The 21,552-nt window shown below is 42.9% G+C and overlaps 2 protein-coding genes across 2 annotated transcripts; one reads left to right on the forward strand and one right to left on the reverse strand.

Moving 5' to 3' along the window:
- The first annotated feature begins 254 nt into the window (after window positions 1-254).
- On the forward strand, window positions 255-5,606 carry LOC123139135 (uncharacterized). The gene is made up of 5 exons (XM_044558934.1): window positions 255-962; window positions 1,696-1,813; window positions 3,128-3,480; window positions 3,562-3,660; window positions 3,990-5,606. The coding sequence occupies exons 1-5, from the start codon at window positions 286-288 to the stop codon at window positions 5,206-5,208; spliced, it is 2,466 nt and encodes an 821-aa protein (XP_044414869.1). The 5' UTR covers window positions 255-285; the 3' UTR covers window positions 5,209-5,606.
- Window positions 5,607-6,741: 1,135 nt separating this feature from the next.
- LOC123139136 (receptor-like protein kinase 5) lies at window positions 6,742-10,139 on the reverse strand. Its single transcript, XM_044558935.1, has 2 exons — window positions 7,294-10,139; window positions 6,742-7,213 (listed from the first exon to the last, which is right to left on the reverse strand). The coding sequence occupies exons 1-2, from the start codon at window positions 9,905-9,907 to the stop codon at window positions 6,843-6,845; spliced, it is 2,985 nt and encodes a 994-aa protein (XP_044414870.1). The 5' UTR covers window positions 9,908-10,139; the 3' UTR covers window positions 6,742-6,842.
- Window positions 10,140-21,552: the final 11,413 nt, after the last annotated feature.

Raw genomic sequence — 21,552 nt, forward strand, 5'->3', positions numbered from 1 at the left:
CGGCTGTACATTATTTGTATTCATTAAAGTTATCATGTTCTGAATGGCTTGATCTGAACGTCGTAATTTTGTTATTCCTTGTACCGTTGCAACGCACGGGCTTTTTCGCTAGTTTAGTTGTAATAATTGTTATAAAAGAAAAAAAACTATTTTGTTGTAATTTGCTGTACATCTGTATCAGGGCTCCAACCTCCGAAACAACCCACGAGGAGCTCCGAGACGGCGGCGAGGGTTTAGGCATCCCCTCCCACACACAGAAACAGAGCCGCCGCCAAACCCCGGGAAATGGCGGCCTCCCGCTTCCTGACGCTCCTCCGCCGCCGCTCCGCCATCCCCAACCCATCCCTCCTCCACCGCCGCCTCCCCTTCTCCTCCTCTCCCCCGCCCCCCTCACCGGAGAGCCCCTCCGCCCCCTCCTCCTCGAAGCCCCCCTCCCTCTCCGCCCGCCTCTCCTTCGTCTTCGACCAGCTCGACGCGCTCGACCGCAACCGCTCCTCCGACCTCTCCGCCCGCGACGCCGCCCTGCGCCGCATCCAGTCCTGGCGCCGCCCGGCCCCGCCCCCGCCCGATGCGCCCTTGCCCCCTCCCCCGCCCCCGCCCAGGCCGGAGCCGGGCGGCCAGCCAGAGAGGCATGTCGAGGCGGCGGCGGCGGCGACGGTCGGACAGGAGGTGGCGGCGGAGGGGCTGGAGAGCATGAGCGTCGCGGATGTGCTGCGGAGGGAGGTGGAGCTGGTCCACCCCTGGCCCGAGTGGATCGAGCTCATGGAGCGGCTCGCGCAGCAGAGGTACTTCGACCTCGGGGGAGGGTCGGGCGGCGCCGACCAGGAGTTCCGTCTCGCCGCGGCGGTGCCCATGGATCTCTCGGAGGTCGCCGAGGAGTCGGGCTTCGATTTCTCCAGAGACTGGACCACTGTCAAGAACGCCTGCATGAACTTCGGCCGCGACCGGTTCGACATCCTCAAGTACGCTCCCCGCTCACTTAATTGGCTTATCAATGGATTGTTTGACGAAAACACTTTGGCATGAATGTGAGAGTTGAATGTCTCTTAGACTTGTGAAGGGCCTGCTGCCGAAATGCCTAGGCAGGTTCAGAGGATGATAGACATCAGGGATGCTTGCTACTGTTAGTGTTTGGTATAATTTGATACAATATTTCTGTTTATATAATCTAGTTTTGGTATTAAGGAATAATAACTGAATACTACCACAAAGGTTTACATCTGTAAAGTTCCATTGCTGTAAGTTCAGAATTATGAATTATTCTTGCTGGAATTATTTTGTCGCGCATAGGATTCACCTTTTGTCTACTCAAATTACATTTTTGTTCCATTAAATACATTTCTTGTTAAAGCAGTGAAATGCAGATAAAACTATTATACATGAAGTCAGAAATTCATGGACGCTGTGCACATTAGTATACTTCTGATCATTGCAACACTTCTTTCTGGATGCAAAAAAATTGCTAGCACTATCAGAAACTATGATATATACTGCTAGCCTAAAGCACATGATAACAGAGGGCAATTATAATGTATTCGAAAACAGGGAATACTATGCATAGAGATTTTGTCATTACGATTCAAGTAAAAAAAAAAACACTGCAGACAAACTGGTATTCGTGTCAAAAGGTATATATTGTACTCCAACAGATATTTATGTAATAGAAATTATGTTAACAGTTCCTTAATGATGCAGGCCGTTGCCTAGGAAGGATCTTCAGGTATTGGTTGGCCATGGGTGCCCCAGCATGGATCCAAAAGTTGTGTTTTCTGCGAAGCTGATAAGGAAACTGGTCCACCTTGACGAGGGTGATGTAAGTTGCAGCTAAACTCAAGTTTATTCTCCGCAGCCCACATGTTTTCGTTTCACTACGTTATGTTCTAGATGGGGGATGAAAAACAGAAAAACAAAATGGGCGAGGATCACTTCCTTTCTTGATTGTGTGTAGTCACTATTAGAGTGATCTGTAGATATTTGTAAGGTTATAAAAGGTATATTTGTGCTCACCTAGGCGTGCATAGGTTCTTTGAGGCATCGGAATGCTGCATCTTGGTATTAAGGGAAGGTTTAGGCCGCAGGTAAGGAATTGACCTATTGGATGACAAGTCGTGGTCTCTCTGGTGAGGGATCAACCTTCTCCGGTTTAAAAAATCACCCTCTCCGATGAGTATTCACGCTTCTCTGAAGGAAAATCACCCTCTTCTGCAATGAATCGAGCTCTGCCAAGCCCATCACTGTTACTACAGGGAAGGAGAGAGATAGAATAGAAACCACAGTTTCTGGTGTTCTTTCCCAGATCTGCTTTAATAAGCATATAGGTGCCTTTCTAGTTGTTTAATGTGCTGGGTTAGCCCATAGTGCCCAACTTTCTGTTTCCCTCCTTTTTTTTACATTTACGCATGTGCTTCAAGCTGTTGCTCTCCCTAGGTGGCGGCAAAACACTCCCCTAGCGCCTTTTTGAACATTGGATATGTGTAGTTTCTCACTTTGAACAATGGCATATGCACAGTAGTCACGACACTTTGGTACATCAATTTATTGATTTGCAAATTATTTACTTACCTGAGCACAATGTGCGTTCTGGCTTACTATCTATTTCCAACTCCTTATTTGTGACTATGTTTATGTAAATGGTTGCTGCTATTGTTATGATAGTTTTTTGCCTTTCTTGATTTTATTAAAGATTAACACAACATTCACTGGCGTGATAGGTCTGCGTTTTATAGCAATAGGAGTAAATAGCCGCGATTGTATATGTATTTAGATTTTTTCCACTTATGTTTACATATTAGAAACATGCCACTTAATTTTCTTGTTAATATGTACTCCCTCCGCTCCAAAATAGATGACTCAACTTTGTACTAACTTTAGTTTGGTGATTAGTTGTGGGTATGTAACAGTCACCTCTGTTATGCAAATACTCCCTCCGCTCCAAAATAGATGACTCAACTTTGTACTAACTTTATACTAATCACCAAAACATCTCTCAACAGTTTGGCTCGGCATTCAGTTCCTCTTTTTTATGGACTCCTACTGACTGCTATATAAACATGAAAGATGAAAATACACTAGAAAGACCAGGCAAGGTGTAATCTTCTCATTTCTTTATTTTGCTCCTGATTTGCAGGTGTGCAGTTCGTGTAATTTGCGAAATTCATGCTCAAGAGGCTATATCCTTACACGTAAAGAAGATGAAGCTCGGACTCTTGATGTTATGCGTATTTTATTGGTCTATGGTTTTGATCATATAAAGGGGACTGTGGAGAACAAACCGCTTCTCAAACTGAAATCCGTGAAGACCGTCGTTCGGAAATTAATACACGAGATTGCCAAGCTGAGTGCTGTTCCTATTGACCCCAATCTTCCACCCCCTGTAATCAGGAAGTTGCCACCTAAGGTGAAGCAACCGCCTCCACCACCAAAGAGACGAGTTGGACGTGATGACGTAGAGATGAAGAAAGGAGACTGGCTCTGCCCAAAGTACTTTAACCTGTCTCACCTGCAATTTATAGAATGTTGACTTCAGGAGCGATTCTTATTTTCTGAAGTATGTGGTTGCAGGTGTGACTTCATGAACTTTGCGAAAAATACAATTTGCTTGCAGTGTGATGCTAAGCGTCCCAAAAGGCAACTTCTACCTGGAGAGTGGGAGTGTCCTCGGTTAGCTCACTTACCACAGATTTATTTGGTCTATTTTTTGAACTTATACTCAGCAGTTTCCTAGTATGCCTCATATTTATCACATCCATATCCATGTTTGTTATCTGTCTAAGAACACGCCTGTGAATAAGAATAGCTTGGTATCTGATTATCTTTCTTCATTATTTATGTCGAATACGTTTCTCTGTGCTGTCATTTGTTTCTCAAGAGGCAATTAGTTAATAGTTATACAAACAAGGAACAATAAAGGAAACAGTGCACATTTGAACCATTCATGAACATAATTGTGATAATTTGTCATCCTTACACATTTTTCTATCAATATCTAGGTGCAATTTTTTGAACTACAGACGGAACATGTCATGTTTCCATTGTGAACATAACCGTCCTCCAGATGAATACACCAACAGCCAAATGGAAGAATATCAATCTGCACCACGGAAACGGTTGGAAAGACCAGCTCGCAAGCCTGACGTTTCTAATGCGTGGAACTTTGACTTCGATGATAATGAATCGGATGGTGCTGATGTTGCAGCATTTGAGTTTGCTGATTCATCCAAAGTCAGGGAGAGCTCATCTGTGGACAACTCATATAGAGATAATACAAAGGGTTCCGAGGCCGAGAAATTCTTTGGAATGGATGAACCAAGGAGCGAGGGAAGAGAGAGAAAGTTCAGTGGAAGAGACAACTTGAACTCATCTAGAGTTGGTTTTGATGATTTTGATGACGAAGAGGACGATATTGACAGTTACGAGCTTGATTTGTCAAAGGGTGGTCAGACAGGTGGTGTGCCGAGGGTGAGTTATTCTGACCTTGAGAATGCTTCTTCTGATTCAGAAGACTTGAACGAATTTGCTCACAGTAGAAATTCCAATTACGGGGCAAAGGATGAAGCAACAGGTTCAGCTGATGATGATGAATTTGATGATCAACCCTCCCTAAGATCTAGTCATATTGCTGATTCTTGGCAGAAAACCAGAGGTTGGAGCGGTTCGAACAACCGCAGAAGCGCATCTTTTGGCTCAGACAGTAATGATGGGGTTATTTCTGATTTTGATGAGGATGTTGACAACGGTTTTAGATCTAAACAAAGGCGTAAACAGGGAGGCCGTGAAACAGTTCCTGATATGGACTCTGACATGGATGATGAGTTACAATCAGATGATAGGAGGAACAGGTCCTCCACAAATTTCAGAGGAAACTTCCCTGCCAGAAGCTCTAACTTAAATAGTAGAAGCGCTAGTGGGGACCGTTTTGGTAGGACAAGAGGCAACGAACAGTTCAGGAGTGTTGATGTGCATGATGGTGGGTCGCCCTTTGATAGGAATCGCAGAGGAAGGGGTAATCAGCAAGATCATGGCTCAAGAGGTTCACAAAGAAATGCAGGAAGAAATTGGGATAATAGTAGTGAGTTTGATCGCAGAGGGAGGGGTAATCAGCAAGATCATGGCTCAAGAGGTTCGCAAAGAAATGAAAGAAGAAGCTGGGATAGAAGTAGTGAGTTTGATGGCAGTGACAGGCCCCTCAGACCTTCTAATAGAAGGTAAGAATATGGCAATGCAAGTGGCAGCATAAGCATCGAAAGTGTGGACAGTGTGCCCAAAATTCTTGGATTCAAAACTGGATTGATGGCACTGGATCCTGAGACCCTGCCGGTAAGGGATGTTTTAGGAAGTGTTAATATTTCCAAGATTTTTTCCAAGGCTCCAAGCTAGCCAACAGGTGGAGTGTTACATCATGGAATTTGGTATGTTCAGATTTTGTGAAAGAACTTTTTCCTTTTTTCTTCACCATTTACTGCCTCATAATCTTCTCAAGGAAGGGCCTAGAATGCAGCGAGAGAACATGCCTCCATGCATGTATGTTTAATATTTGTTGTATGAGTTTCTTCATCTTAAACATTATATATTCAAAGATAAGTTAGTAATGGAGTTCAATTGTCATCTGTGCAATGCGAAAAGTGAACTCATATATTTTCAGTAATGAATTTTCAGAAAATCTGTTCTGAAACTATTGACCTGTAAACTCCTGTGACAACATGGCTATTTGGTTCTGTCCTCTTGCATAATAGGCTCCCTTTTGTTCTCTAGATTAGGTTTGGTAGTCATTGGCTAGTTCATAACTTCATATCACTAATTTTGTTGTCACTCATTTGCTCAGCGCAGTTTGAATCTTGTTCCGTTCTTCAATACGCCTGCTGATCCCATTTGTAATTTGTATGTATCCTTGATGTATCAATCAGTTCTTGCATGTATTTTTTTGACGGGAAGTTCTTTCATACATGTGAACATTTATACCACTATATAGTGTATGAATAGCTTTGTATATATATCATTGGATGAAATTGATCCAATGGTCAGGATGTGGCAAATCCGACTGTTGCTGGCTGTTTGATTTACCATTCGTTACATCAAGTCCTGCCATGTGTAGTATCTGAAAGTTTTCATGATTAAACTTAGTGCGCCTATTCTAATGGAGAATATAATTATCAGCTGTACTACATTCACACACATGTACTCTATGCTAGACTCTTCCATACATGCTCTTGATCCAATTATTTTTATCTCTTGAGGAAAGAGTTGCAATTTATATTTACCTTATGAATTTAGATATTTTTTCAAGAGGCAGCTAGAATTTCGGATTTTGTGTGTGTTTTACCAGTAGTTCTGTGTAAGCAAGCCTCATGGCCTAAACATTACCCCTGTAACTGTAAAGTGTTCCTTTAGCACATCAAAGCATAGCGCCACCCCATCTCCCCTTCAGGCTCAGCAACTAGATTGGAGTAACCTATGTACAATAAAATTGTCACTTCTCCTCATGAGAATATGCAAATTTCCCTCGCACTTCAATTAGCCTTCTAAGAAAGCTAAATGTTGCACATACACCCTGGCCAAAAAGTCAGTAATTTCATAGTCATTTATCTACTTCTTCAGCAAATATTTGGTCTGCATATTAGAAAATAACCGCATGCATTTAGCCTGGAATTTTATTTTCAGGAGTTTGTGGCTGCAATACTTGTACACTCCACAAGCTTCATGTCGACATAAAAAGGATAACGTAAACTAGCATGTGAAAGAGAATGAAACAGAAAACCACCCACACCATTTGCACGCGGAAATTCTCATGCTAGATTATACTCCATCAACTGGAATATCCTTATTCCTCTAAGTCGTCAGTTATTCTAGGATTCTAGAAGTGTTGTCTCTTCGGAGACAGCATGCTGCAGGCTTCTTTTCCTTGATTTATGTTCGAAACGGAGAAGAGCGTGCAACACATCCTTCATTGATGGCCGTACTGAAGGCTGCCCACCTGTACAGATCACACCTAGCGTAAACACTGCAAATGCATCTTCAGTGTTGGCTGGATCTTGAATGTCTTCATCAAGAAGATCAACTGACAGGCCATACTCTTGATACTGTCTCCATGCCCATTCTGCCAAGCAATACTCCAAGCCTCCATCATTTGCCACCCTCCCCGTTGTGAGCTCCAACAGGACCACTCCGAAGCTGTAGACGTCGACCTTCTCATTCACCTTAAGCCGGTATCCGTACTCTGCAAAAAAGCTAGTCTCTGATTAGCACATGGTACATCCTAAATATATACTAGTTTGAGTTCACATATCTATTTCTTACCTGGTGCCATGTAGCCAAAGGTACCGCCTACGGCAGAAATTGATGCTGGATCTCCGGTTTTGAGAAGAACCCGAGCAAGCCCAAAGTCGGCTAGCTTTGCTCTGAACTTGGGGTCTAGAAGGATATTAGCAGACTTGACATCACAGTGCACTATGGCAGGTGAACTATCATGGTGCATATAGCAGAGACCTCTTGCTGAGTCAATGGCAATTTGCAATCTGGTGGGCCAATCCAAAGGCACTAGTGAACCAACTCTATCTCTCTGATGCAGCCACTTGTCTAAGCTACTGTTTTCCATGTACTCGTAAACAAGAAGCTTTGCCTCTGAGCTTGAGATGCAGCAGAGCAACTTGACAATGTTTGTGTGCCGGATCTCGCCCAATATCTGGACCTCTGCAAGGAAGTCCTTCTCGAGCTTGTTATCAAGGTTCTGCGCGTTCCATATCCTTTTAACAGCCACCATTCTACTACCACCTTCTCCATCCACAACACAAATTCGATACACCTTGCCAGACCTGCCACTTCCAATCCAGTTCTGCTCACATAGCCCGGAAAGAACATCGTTCTCTGTGAAATGCAGTGCATGGAACCGGGTCAGTTTCCATGATAGAGAATCTTGACTATTCTTTTGCCTCTGTAATAGCAAGAAACCAGCAACAGCCGAACCCACAAGCATTATACTGGCAAGAACGAAAAAGAGGGCTATAAGCCTCCTGGAGATATCATTGTTGGTTTTTGCTCTTGCCCTGCAGAATGGGAAATTTGGAATAGAATTATTCGATGAGACACAGAGGCCTGGATTTAAGAGGAAGCTTTGCTCATATGCTTTGTTTTGCAATGATGTTGGAATTTCCCCTGTGAGGTGATTCATGGAGAGGTTTAAAAAGTTCAAATTCAACTTATTGATATCTTTTGGGATCTCGCCAGATAGCGCATTCGAGGAGAGGTCAAGGATGGTTAGCTCTGACATAAACCCAAATGCTGCAGGTATAGTACCAGATATCTGATTTCCACTTAGATTAAGTGCTTTGAGCTTTAGCACTCCAATTGCCATGGGTATCGATCCATTAATTTGATTTCCAGAAAGGTCAAGCTCTTCTACCTGTGAAATGCCCGTCAAATCCCAGGGAATTTGGCCAGAAAGCAAGTTATTTACTGCCCTGAATACTTTCATTTGGCCTGCTAAAGTTGGAATGGGACCAGAGAATCTGTTGTTGCTCATCTCAAGACGTGAAAAGTTCCATGGCAGCTGGGTAGGAAAGGTCCCAGAGAAATTGTTGTTTTGGATCATAACTGTCGTTAGCTGATTTGTCACCACTGACCAGATGCTCTTGGTGAATTCTCCAGTAAAATGATTGTTGTACAACATTAAATTGTTCAACAGATAGCAGCCGTCTAGCGATTCTGGAAGCTTTCCAGAAAAGTTATTATTGAACACAACAATGTCATTTAATTTCCTGTTGAAGCAAAGATCAGCTGGCAGCTCGCCAGAAAGGTTATTTTCACAGACTTCAAGATTGACTAGCGGTGAGTGCCTTCCGAGCTCTGGTGGAAGAGAACCAGTTAACATGTTCTCAAATAGCCGGATGTCTCTGAGATTCGGCAGCAACCCAATGCTTGGCGGTATTGACCCATGAAGTTGATTCGTGTAGAGAAACAACAGGGTAAGGTTGATGAGCTTACCAAAGTCATCTGGTATTGACCCTGTTAGATTGTTTGAGGACACATCAAGCTCCACCAAGTTTACGGCTGTGACACTGGATGAAATCTCGCCTGTCAAACCGTTGTTAAACATGTACAAGTACTGAAGCTTCTTATGCTGCCATACCCATGTTGGAATTGTGCCTTGCAGCATATTATTTGTCACGGCCAAGAGGCTGAGCTCTGTGAGGCTTGATATGCTCTCAGGTATCTCACCTGTCATGTTCATACCCGACAGCCACAAGTATGTGAGGCGTGTCAACTTGCCAAACTCAACTGGGAATGGAGCTGGCAGAAATGGATTGTCCGCCAGAGTCAGCATCTCGAGGTTGGCTAGATTGCTTATGTCCTGTACTGGATAGCTTCCATCAAACTGATTGGTGTCAAGGATCAGTGACTTGAGCTTTGGAAACCATCCAATGGATGGTGGGATTTCGCCCATGATGCGATTGCTTGATAAGTTGAGATGCTCTAGCTTTGCTGATAAACTGTTTATGTCAGCTGCGAGTTTCCCACCAAAGGCGTTGTTGGAAAGGTCCAGGTACTTCAGATTGGAGCAATTGTAGAGTATTGTAGGGAATGAAGTGGAGAAGTTGTTGTAGGAGAGGTCCAAGTAGGCAAGATTCTTGAGGAGGCAAAGGGACGGTGGGATTGGTTTCATAAGGGTTTGCTGTGGAAGGGAGATGGCAGTGACCTCACCTTTTGTGCATGTAAGTCCTCCCCATCTGCAGTGGTCAGAGGAAATGGAGTTCCATCTGCCAAGCACAGTTGAGCTCCCCCAGTATCTCTTGAGTCCCAGAAGGATTTGGTGTTCATCACTATACTGATTTGTGGACTCTGGGTAAGATTTGGGTAGTAGAGAAATCAGTGCAGTGAAGAACAACAGGAAGCTAACACAGTAATTGTTAGCCATGTCTGCAGAAGCTTTTGGGTTGAAAAATCTCTTGCCAGCTTTGGGTGGAGAGGGGGGCAATGCATGCTGGACACACCTTGCACTACTCTCTTGTCTCTTGACGTTGCTGCTTACTGGTCAAGATGTTCTCCTCCATAAAAAATAAAAAGGAGCTAGCCAATATTTCCCAGTACTGGAAATATGCAATCATCCTACTCCACGTAATGTCACCCCCACCCTCCCTGTTATTTTGGCTTCGTTTTCGTTTCGCTTTCATACAATGGGGGGAATAATCCCAAGACAGTTAATGAGATGTCTTGGCAAAGTTGGTTTTGTTTTCTACAACACCCATTTGATTTATTTTACTATATTTTATTTCGCATAAGCATTATGGTGATGGATAAGTATATGGGTTGTTTGGTTTGAAGAATTGGTCAGTGAGCCGAGCGACCATCCAGTTCCAGCTCTGGACGTGACTCACTTTGAGGAATGGAATGGGTTGCCCAGCATCACCATCTTATCCTTAGTAAAAGCATAAGCCCATACCAGGGATTGGGTCATCCAATGATGGATCAGCTCATCTTGTGGTTAGCTAATTCCTCAAACAATCACACAATCAATACCATCTGGCTCTGTGACGTGAGATTATAAGATCTTTACTTATTACGCTAGTGCATTTCGTTTCGTCTCCTAATAAAACAGTTTCTGGTATTTGAGCGACTGAAAGAGCTACTTCTTATAAGCTACAGAGTAAGATAACACTAGACTTCTGGATCACCCCTATGGTGCCATTGCCTCATAGGTAAACATCAGAAGTTCATGTTGACGTTCATGTTTTTTATATACAGCCTGTGTCAATATTATTGCACTTGTAGACACTGTCTGAGCCAAGTATTTAGATCTTGAATCTCGTCCGTCCTTCACTATTTACTACAGGTGTTGAATACACACACCACCAGTAACAGCACACTCTGCTCTTCTTTTTTATGAAGTCCCGAACCGTAGAACAATCGTTCTATGGTAATTTTCATTAATATAAAAAATATAGCACAAAAAAAGAAGAAAAAACTACCTATGTGTACATGCAAAAATCTGCTGAGCAATACCAGCTCTTGGGAACATGTATGTAAAGAATCTGAAGCTCAAAGCATACCAATCTTGGAAGCAAGCAACCTGCGTGTCCCTAATTCTGTGCGTGAGCATATTTAGATCTTCTTTGAGTGCCTCCAAGACGGAGTGGAAGGATCAGCATTCCTGAAAAATTTCCCATTTCTCTGCATTCATCCAAGGGTGATGATTTACATACTTATAGGTTTGGGCGGCATTTCCATTGGAAGCATAGTATCTGCATAGACTGAAGTTCCTCTCTTTCTGTTTGGGGTGAGGGTGTACTAGTACCTAACAGGAAAGTTGCAACCCCATAGCAGATGCATCAAAGTTTCTTCGCAAAGAGAGAAAAGTCATTCATGAAAAATCCCTTTCTTTTTTAGCATGGCCCTTGTGTTAATTCTATCATGCAGATGCATAAAAATCTGTTTTTTTTTTAAACAAAAAAAAACTCTACAAGGCATAGATGGAAAGGAAGCTGTTGGTGATCGAGGCGCAGACGAGAGACAACACTGGCCTGAAGCATTTTCTTCTGAGGCGGGTGTCGAGGGCGACCAGTGGGAATTTGCCTGCAAATTGCTGTGCAAATAGTGATATTCCCCTAAATTAAGTGAAACGTTTTCTTTTGAGGGGATGGACAGAACTGAGAGAATCAGTTTTTTTAGGATTATTGGATTAATCTAGAATTGTCCAATATTCTCAATAAATTTTCCATGCCAAATCAAGTTCTTTTGCGGTTTAGATTCTCCAGGTCCAGAGGTCTTCAGAAGCAGCCCAAAAGAACTGGCCCTGTGTTGAAAACAATTGTAATGTGCATCTCAAAAAAAAAAAAAAAAACTAATTGCGCTGCGTGATTCTGTCTTGATGGTGATTGGTGTAGCCAAATGCTTGGATTGCTTCAGGTCTTTATTTCACATGCAAGCAGTTAATTACTGTTACGTGATTCTTTTTTCTTTTTCCTTTCTTTTTGCAAATGATTCTGCATTTTGCTGATCCATTGATTATATGACGGCGTTGAAAGTCTTTTTTTTTGCAGATGACTGATAGGAGATCTAGTGAATATAATTGTTGGTTAGTTGTTTTTAAAAATACTGTAAAAATGGTTGGTTGCTTTAAAACATGTTTCTCGTCTTTTCTATACAATAGGTACATTGCCAAACAATTAAGCAATAAACATTTTACACTTTCTAGCTTAGCATGGCTACTGACTGCGATTATACTCATCAAGAACCACCTGACAGTCAGACTTGGTGAGATCAATGGCTGCTGGCTGGTAGTGCCATATGCATTGCCTTCCCCTGCATGTTCCTCCACCTCCGGTGCACTTTTTTTTGAAACAGAGGCAAAAGCTTTGCCTCATCCATTAATTAAGATAGAAAAGAGTTTGTTACAGGACACCTAAAAACACGGCATGTGGATTACTCGCGTGAAATAAAAGACCGTAACTTCTTTGCACCGGTGATGACCCAAAGGTTGGCCCTTGGTAGAGATGGAGGAGAGAAAGATTGGCGGTGGAGCACTCTTATGTTTGAACACTCTTGCATTACGCTCGTTTCAAATTGTGCATGAGACGAGCATGGTGAGGGAGGCCTTGGCTTGGCGGTTCGGCGTGCCATCGGCGCAGGTGCTTGCCCACCATTCCTCCACCGAGTCGAACAAGTGCTGCTACACCCGGCGTCTTTGATCTTTGATCGTTGAGAAATACCTCCAGTGCACTGGCCGACGTGCTCTATCCCGTTTCTATAAAGTCGAGCCGCCCCTCAGGCCCTGATTGGGTTGGTGCTTCACGGCATAATACCCCTGTAAAATATACAGACCTCAGTCGGTTGTTTTTCTTTCCAGCTCAAAATTAAGTGTGGTCAGTATTATACACTTGTAAAATAAATACAGGTGTATAAAAATACCCCATGCCAAGCGCGGCCTCAAGCTAGCCTCGGCCACACACGGGCCGGCGTAGAGCGTGTCACCTGGCTACCGCCCGCTGGCCAGCACGGACCCTGCCATGGCCTCTCACTACTACCTCTATATCTCTTTTCCTCTCCCTCCGTCGGACCAAGCCATGGCTATGGTTACTGTTCGAGATCGACAGAACAAATGATCGAACTATCTCTTTGCATTAGATGAAGTGCTATATATAGCACTGGAACAAGCGTTTACAAAGGGGGTGTCGGTTCAGACAGAACCGACGCAACGGTTGGAGAAGTAACCGTCAACGGTTAATACAAGCAGGGATTAATCCCTTAATTACTATATTAATTAATCTTAACACTCTCCCTAATTCATGCTTGTCTAGCTAGCATCATCATCTTGAAAGAGACTCCTCCAAAAATCCTGTGGGAAAAATATGAGGAGTATAGAGTTTGATATGTTGCCAAAACTCCTTCAAACCCAATGGGAAAATAAGGAGAAAATAATGCAACATATAATGGTTATTGTCTCTTTTAACTCAATACGAGAAAACCCATAGAGTTCAGAGGACAATAAATATGTCGTATATACTTTCCCAAAAACCCCGGTGGGGAAAACAGAAAGTATGACATATGATCTCATGTTGGTATTACCTCATTAAAAACCTTTATGAGAACCTGTATAGCAAACTCATGAAGGGAAAAGGAGTATAATATGATGCATTGAACAGGAACAATTTAGGAAGATACTCCCCCTGATTCTTGCATATTCCGAAGTCGTCATATACCAATTCCATTTACACATTCCTGGAATATAAAAGTTGGTAGAGACTTGGTGAACAAATCAGTTGCATGATTTGACTTGCAAGATATGCAATATAGTGATATTGCTTATTATGTAACTTGTTTGCATCCTGGCAACACAAGAAACATTATCGTTGAGATAATGGTTGGTGGATGTAGCCATGAGGTCTGTTTCAAAGACTCTTCATGAGAGGGCTACCACACCTAGTAGGAACACTAAGCTTGTCTATGATTTGACATAGTGGGGATCTGATTGATGTATCCAATGCTATCGGTGTTCACATTTCTGTGAAACTGAAAAACCAGGACAAGTGTTTGATGCCTTGGAGATATCAAAAGATATTCTTGAGTACCAACCAATTGTGTTTGGTGGATCCAATGGCATTATGGAATGTTGAGTCCCAATATCTCATACCATCATCTCTTGGTCTAATAGATCTTTCTCTACGTCTAGAGAATGAACTACCATGAGAGTTATGGATAGATAAGATTTCTCCACAATGAATTTCTCCAATATATTTTGGATATAGACAACATAGTATACCATAATGTATGAATGAAGGTGCTCAAGTTGTAGTAACAAGCGCTATTTTGGTTTACCCAAATCCTTCATTTTAAAGTCCGTCACTTAGATGATTATATGTGTTGTCATTGCAGACACACAACACATGGATAATCATCATTGTAGGAGTAATCCTTGTGTATAAGGATCTCACTACGTCGGTTGTACCATATGTACCGACAACAATAAGCCGTAAGGTGGCTTACCGATTTTACACAATTTATATATCATTTTGTATTTCGATTCAGAATTGAGATTTCATCGGAAATCAATCATATATGTCTGAATCTAGTGATCCACATGGATATGTGATTACTACATCTATCAACTGCAGAGATAGATGATTTTGAACTGACAATGATATAAGTTATCGGAATGAGATTCCACCTCTGGAGAATAGTTGGGTATCTGCGTGGACCCTTGTGCTACAATACTTGCTCTTTGTTTGACCACCTCGTTGTTCTCAATTCTGTTTCCAGAAGAAAACTGGTGTAGGTATTGCTTATGAATACCTTCCCATTATTGAGCAAGATCATTTCTACCTAGATTATACCCTTTGCTTGAGTTCAGTCCGAGTGTTGTTCACACTTTGCCATGGCCATGGTCTTTGGACCTAAATCATGTGAAAGGTTTTGCAATCTAGTTGAGAAATGTATGTCGACAATTGTAGACTTCCGGTTATATGTTTCTCCAAAATCTATATATCAATATAGAGTTGATGGAAATATCGTTACCCAAGGTGACTGCTCGTGATTTCCCAATGCGGCTAAGTCGGGTATTCCAATATCCCGGTCATTGTGTGCACTATGACATGGGTTGGTGGAGGTTTCTCGTCCACTGGGTGTATACTACCCATTAGGTGTCTGCCAACGTGAAGTTGACTTGCATTTACTGATTCACAGGCCTTGATATCCTTGCTTGCGAGAAGCTGAATCCTGATGTACTTCTGCCATACATCTCCCCCTGCTGCTTTGAACGGGGAGTGGAGCGGATTTTGTTGGTACCTCCACTCTTTCAGGCATACTTTGCAGGATTGCAGGATTGTGTGACACCTTTATAGTCAGTAAATGAATCTGGCAGGTTATTTGCAATATGTTGCAAATCTTCTGAACACATGGTTCAGCTCTTTGATTACATGGATATGAGGCAGAAATGTGTTGAACATTCCACTAATTTCCTGGCTTTCTTTATGGTACTTGAATTCTCCCCCTAATGCCTGGAAATATTCCTCATTGAATCAACATACTGGCCTTGAATAACTCCCCATGTGAGGGGCTTGAGGTATTGACGGTAATACAGTTATTCCTCACATAGATCCCAACTATATGTTGAGGGGCCAATGATGTATGTCGGGGTGATGATATCGGTGTGTAACCGAATTACCGCAGATAGGAAATACTTGGTAGATTTCCACGTATCAAAGATAGAGGGGAATAAAATTATGCAGTTTGGTCATGAGCGTGTAAAACTCTATGACTCCAACGTAAAGTTGGTAAGTTGCAATTTCAAAGTAAAGATCATGCAATGAGCTCAATTCTTTGGATGGGATTCTACCAAACCATTTTGAGTCTAGACATTAGGACAAATTGCTAAACTTCAATCCGAGGGCCATAGAAAAAGGCACTCAAGGAGAATTCTGCAAATGCTATCCATTCGATTTGCTTGAAATCGATGTCAGGATAATGAGTCAATGGTTTCGTGTGAATAAAGCACACTTGAGACCATCATGTAGATGTGTCTTTGGAAAAACCATGGATACCTGAATAGTCTAGTCAATGGTTGGGAAAAACCACTTACCTCGACTTGATGCATTCAAGGAGTCTGAGTGGTTCAGCGTAAACTTTAAGGTGCACAATCCTTAGAATTAGCTTCCCTGTGTCATATGTAGTGCACACAAAATCCAAATATTGTTAGAATTTAGCATCATAATAATCATAAACCAATGAAATTGCTGATAGTTTCGGTTTCAACCCAATGTCTCGATGACCAAGGCGAGTATGCCAAGTTTGTCATGTACAAGACACTCTGAAAAACTATCTCGTACGCAACATGTGCTACGGGTTGTGTCGTATGTGTAGTACAATCCAGATGATACACAGAGAATGTGCTTGCCATATCCGTTGCATATAGTAAAGAGAACTTATTTCTCTTTGTTGTCATCATAAGTTTCGCTATGGAAACTATTTTGACGGATACCTCCATAGTTTAGTAGGGTACGAATTGAACCTGAGAAGCAATAAAGCATCCCGACGTTACTCGAGTACCCACAGGGATAGTAAATATGACTCGGGTTGAGCCAACAAATACTTCATCACGTCTAGCGATTTTAAAATATCCCCTTTCTCTCAACGAGAGTGGAAATAGTTCACTTCCCTGAGTATGGAGTTCGTGGTGCATATGTCCACAAGGCACATATGATCTTTCATCAGATTGACCCCCGTAGGAATCTATATATAGATTTGAAGATTCTCAATATGAAAATCACTCAGATATATAGAATACATACAAATGTGTTGTACCAAAGTGCTGATACAATATATATTGTGATACACAATATGTGATGACAACAATAATCATGTTCGTATTAGAACATCAGAAATGGACATAAATTAACAGACCACTAAGGAGATTGAGGGACTAAATGTAGTCTCCAAACATGTCAGTTGATGCATATCCAACCTTCATGTTCTCCGTGCTCATAGGGTCCCGTGACAGCTGGATAGTCATTTTATTGCTCGGTTCTAGAAGAACATCATGCAAACAACTGACTTTCATGATGGTGTCAGGTTGAAGGTTTGAAGTGAGTTTCAAACCATTACCCTTGAGGTCCTCTGCATCCCGGTGGCGGGGCTTGAATTGCACGCGCTATCCCAGGGGATGCAAGACTGATCTTGATGTCCATGACCCGCTTAAGTAAGTTGTGGCCATTTAGGGCAAGTGCCTCAAATTGTTAGCCATCGATTACTTATAGGGACAAGCCAGAGATAATTAATTTACAAGAAGTAAACTAAAAACCATCATGGTTTTGTAATAAGAATGCAAAATTTTAACTCAAGTGTATAACTTGAAAATGCTCAACCTCAATTGTGGGAACATAAACACATTGAAGATCATACAGATCTCACAGTTATAGAGATAGTCTACACGTGGGCAGTAGATCCAACTCATTACCTTGTGTTTTCCTAATATAATGCGGAAGATGTTATTGTCAAAAAATTACAAGTTTGTTGTGCGGGAGAAATCAATCTCGACCGCTGTGACATGTTCATGAAGAATGGCAATGTGGTAAACACATAGAACATATCATCTCCGGTGAAAAACCGGTAATTTATTTATATTGCAGATTGCGTAATATAGATACATCTTAATGTTGCAAAATTAATAGATTTCAAGAAGGTGGCTTGAAATCATTAGTGTGAATCTCAAATTGCTAAGGATTACACCTTGAATTTTGCATATGTATTTGCAAGAGATTAAAAATCTCAATTACAAATAGATGTATTATTCTCGACATGTAGCGAACATGGAGATACATACATTCCGGAATACATTGTACTCAACAGAAATACACCACTATTATAATGAATAGTAATGATGTTGCAAACTTGATGCTCAAATGAAAAACTTGAATTGTATAGACCTCAAATTAAATGAGATGATCTTGTATCAAGTTACAAAATAATTCAGTAGTGTGAATTAATATTTTATGAGAGAAAATTAATCTCAATCGCAATGAGATTGTTTTTGCGAGAGGAAAAAATTCTCAATCGCAAATCAGTACTCTAGAGGTACTGAATTTATCTTTGCAAGAGATAAAAAATCTCAATTGCAAATATTGGACGTAATTAATCTCAACATGTAAGAAAGATGGAAATAAATACATCATAGAAATACTCTGGAATACCTCGTACTCAACGAAGAAATAGTACTTCAGAGGTACTGAATTTATCTTTGCAAGAGATTAAAAAAAATCTCTATTGCAATTGGATGTAATTTAATTTCAACACGTAATAAACATGGAAATGTATTCCATCAACTTAAGATCTGGAATACATCTCAGTACTCAACAGAAAACAGTACTGAAATATATGTACTGGATTTAATAGGTCTAAAACAGGAATGAAATCACTGCTAGAACTATTCTTAATTGAAACAGAAAAAAAAAACGAACAGCCCATGGCCATCCGGCCCATAGCCGAGCAGAGGGGAAAAGGGGCAGCCGGAGGTCGCCCCAGGCGCCTGGGCCTGGGCCTCCACGGCCTTTGGCCGGCCCACCCGCTGCCGCACCGCATAAGGGAGGAGGAGCGGTTACGGCCTTACGGGTAAGGGTAGGAGACCCTGAAGCCCGAACCACCCCGATCCCCATCTCCTACCCAGCGCCGCTGCATCCCTTGCGTCTCAGGCAATCACCGGCGCAGTCGGCCAGGGCGGCGGTCGATGGCGGCCACGACGCGCCCGAAGAGGCGGCCGAAGTGCCGCTACGTGCGGCGGGGCGGTGATGAGGCCGAGGCGCGCCGGAGCCCACGCCCCAGATCGGCGGCCCGAGAGGCGATCGATGGCGAAGGCCGGGCGAGGGGCGCGGCCGACGGCGCGGAGGCCGTGGCACGGCCGGCGTGGCCATGCCGCGACGGCGCGCGGGGCGCGGAGCGAAGGCCGGGCAGCCGGGCGTGGGGTGCGGCCGGGGCAGCCGGCGCGGAGGCCGTAGCCTGGGGTGCGGCACAGCGCACGGCCGAGCACGGATGGGACGGCGAGAGCGGGCGTCGGCGACAGCGGCGCAAGCCATTCCGCCGGTGGAGGAGCGGGTGGGGGCGGAGCCCAGTATGCAGGCGCACATGCGGCTCCGGCGTCAAGGCCGCGTCCAGAGGCGTGCTGAGCGCCCCGGATGGCGTCTCCAGCGGTGCGGCGCGGACGGCTGGGAGGCAGCCGGGCGGCTGGGCGCGAGGCCCGCGCGGCGCGGGCACGGCCGGCGCTGGAGCCAGGGTGGTCTTGGCGAGGGCGGGCGCCACGGCCAGCGAGTTGGTTGGCCTTCTCGCTCTTGGCAGAGCAAAGTGCGTGATAACGTGTTCGAGATCGACAGAACAAATGATCGAACTATCTCTTTGCATTAGATGAAGTGCTATATATAGCACTGGAACAAGCCTTTACAAAGGGGTGTCGGTTCAGACAGAACCGACGCAACGGTTGGAGAAATAACCGTCAACGGTTAATACAAGCAGGGATTAATCCCTTATTTACTATATTAATTAATCTTAACAGTTACCATAAAATGAATAGAAGGGAGTGCCTATTTTATTTGAACAAACAGATCTTATTAACTTAGAAGCATTTTACGGAGACAAGCGTGAAAGGAGACACGCTGCATACATAAAGGGTTTCCCTGACTGAACAACGACCTGCATCAAAACATAAGCAACAAAACATTACATGCCTATTTTGGACTTTCAAAGCTAGGCATGCAAGATGATGAGCCTTGACGTTGATGTGAGCAACTTTGCTATGCTGGAAAGAAGGACTATTTTGTATCTGAGCAAATAGTGGCATGTTGTCCCAAGGACCTGGAGCAGAGAGAATGTCCGTCGATTTTGCTGCCGAAGCTAATACTGAGCAATCTGTGAAGAAGTGAGGATCCTGAACATTGAGTATGTCAGCCAGCCTGGTTGCAAGCATAAGACCAAAAGTCTCAGCTTGAAGAGGCGAAGAAGCATGAGGGGACACTGCAGCAATGTGAATTTGCTTTATGCAATCATCATTTTGAACCTGGAGGAAGACTCCAATTCCTGCCTGATTAGAAGTGTTGGCTGGTTGTATTTTCCATGCAACGTCACAGAAGATCTTGTTGCCTGTAAAAGAGTCTGGATTGTGGTGCACCAGTTAGTGTGTAAGCATTGCACACCATGGTCTTTAGGGATCTCTTCTAATTTGGTTCCTTGTATGATTGCATTTGCTGTTGCATACACCTGAGAGGGTCTGCAATTTTTTCTAGCAAAGAGAGCATCATTTCGAGATTTCCAAATGCACCACAGAAAAGTATATAAGTTAGAAAGATTAATATGTGGATGACCTGAGTTAAGCATAGTTTGGATCATGTCAGGAATTGAATGATTAGTTACAACAAGGATTTCTGTTTTAATAAACCATGGCGAGCAAAACCAGGTTGCTTTAGAGAAAGGGCAAAGGAAAAGCATGTGCATATCATCTTCTATATTTCCACATCTAGAGCAATTTTCATTTATGTGTTCAGAGATTACTTGCTCTCTTACCTGTAGGAAGTGCTTTCCTAAGAAGCCTCCAAGCAAATATCCGTACCCGTGGCGCCATAAGTTTGTCTTTCCAAACTTGGTTTAGAAGAGCAATGGTTTGTGGATGAACCTCTTTCGGTCGTTGTCTAGCCGGCAGCTGAAGGTTGTTGAAGCAGTGCTTATATGCACTTTTGGAGGAGAAATTTCCTGCAGGTGTTAGTTTCCAAATCAAAGCATCTTGCCCAGCAGCTGCAACTATAGGAGTCTGAAGAATATTATTAGCTATCTTAGGAATGGACAGAAACTTAATCAGATCAGTATTCCAAACTTTTTGATTTGGTAACCAAAGATCTTTAACAATAGGAGGATATACAAAAGGGTGCTCCTGTATAATTAAATGATCATAAATTTCATCCCATCTCGAAAACCAAGGAGAACTCCACACCGAACTATTACCATCTACTCCCTCCGTCCCGAAATACTTGTCAAAAAAGTGGATAAAAATGGATGTATCTAAAACTAAAATACATCTAGGTACATCCATTTCTTTGACAAGAATTTCCGGACGGAGGGAGTATAATCTGACAAGTAGAGGTTGAAATTAAGAGAGGTTTTACCTTTAGAATTGCAGCCCAGAAAGCAGATTTTGGCTTGTTTGTTTTGGCTCTCCAAATGGAGGTATCATGGTGGTACTTAGCCTTGAGGATCAAAGCCATCTGGCTGTGTGGTTCTTTTGCCAACCTCCATGCCGCAGAAAGAATAAGTCCTCGGTTGATTGCCTGCAAGTTCCTGATGCATAAGCCACCAATTTTCTTCTCAATGCAAATGTCCGCCCATGCCCTGAGACACAAGCTTTTTGTAGTAGGTTCATCCCTTACACCTGTCCACCAGAAATTCCTTATAATCGTTGTGAGCTTTGCCAGGAACTTCCTAGAGAAAAGAATATTAGATATATAATACACAGGTATGGATGAAAAAACAGACTTAATAAGGGTGAGTCTTACAGCATGGGAGATTCTATTCACCTTGTAGGCTGAAAGTTTGGAT

This window comes from Triticum aestivum, chromosome 6B (assembly GCF_018294505.1).
Source record: "Triticum aestivum cultivar Chinese Spring chromosome 6B, IWGSC CS RefSeq v2.1, whole genome shotgun sequence".
Classification (NCBI taxonomy): domain Eukaryota; kingdom Viridiplantae; phylum Streptophyta; class Magnoliopsida; order Poales; family Poaceae; genus Triticum; species Triticum aestivum.

Excerpts from the sequence above, each read along its gene's own strand:
- LOC123139136 (XM_044558935.1), bottom strand. The coding sequence starts at position 9,907 with ATGGCTAACAATTACTGTGTTAGCTTCCTGTTGTTCTTCACTGCACTG. Across the intron at positions 7,214-7,293 it reads CTTTGGCTACATGGCACCAG|AGTACGGATACCGGCTTAAG; the intron begins GTAAGAAATAGA and ends GCTTTTTTGCAG.
- LOC123139135 (XM_044558934.1), top strand. The coding sequence starts at position 286 with ATGGCGGCCTCCCGCTTCCTGACGCTCCTCCGCCGCCGCTCCGCCATC. Across the intron at positions 3,481-3,561 it reads GGAGACTGGCTCTGCCCAAA|GTGTGACTTCATGAACTTTG; the intron begins GTACTTTAACCT and ends ATGTGGTTGCAG. Across the intron at positions 3,661-3,989 it reads GGAGAGTGGGAGTGTCCTCG|GTGCAATTTTTTGAACTACA; the intron begins GTTAGCTCACTT and ends ATCAATATCTAG.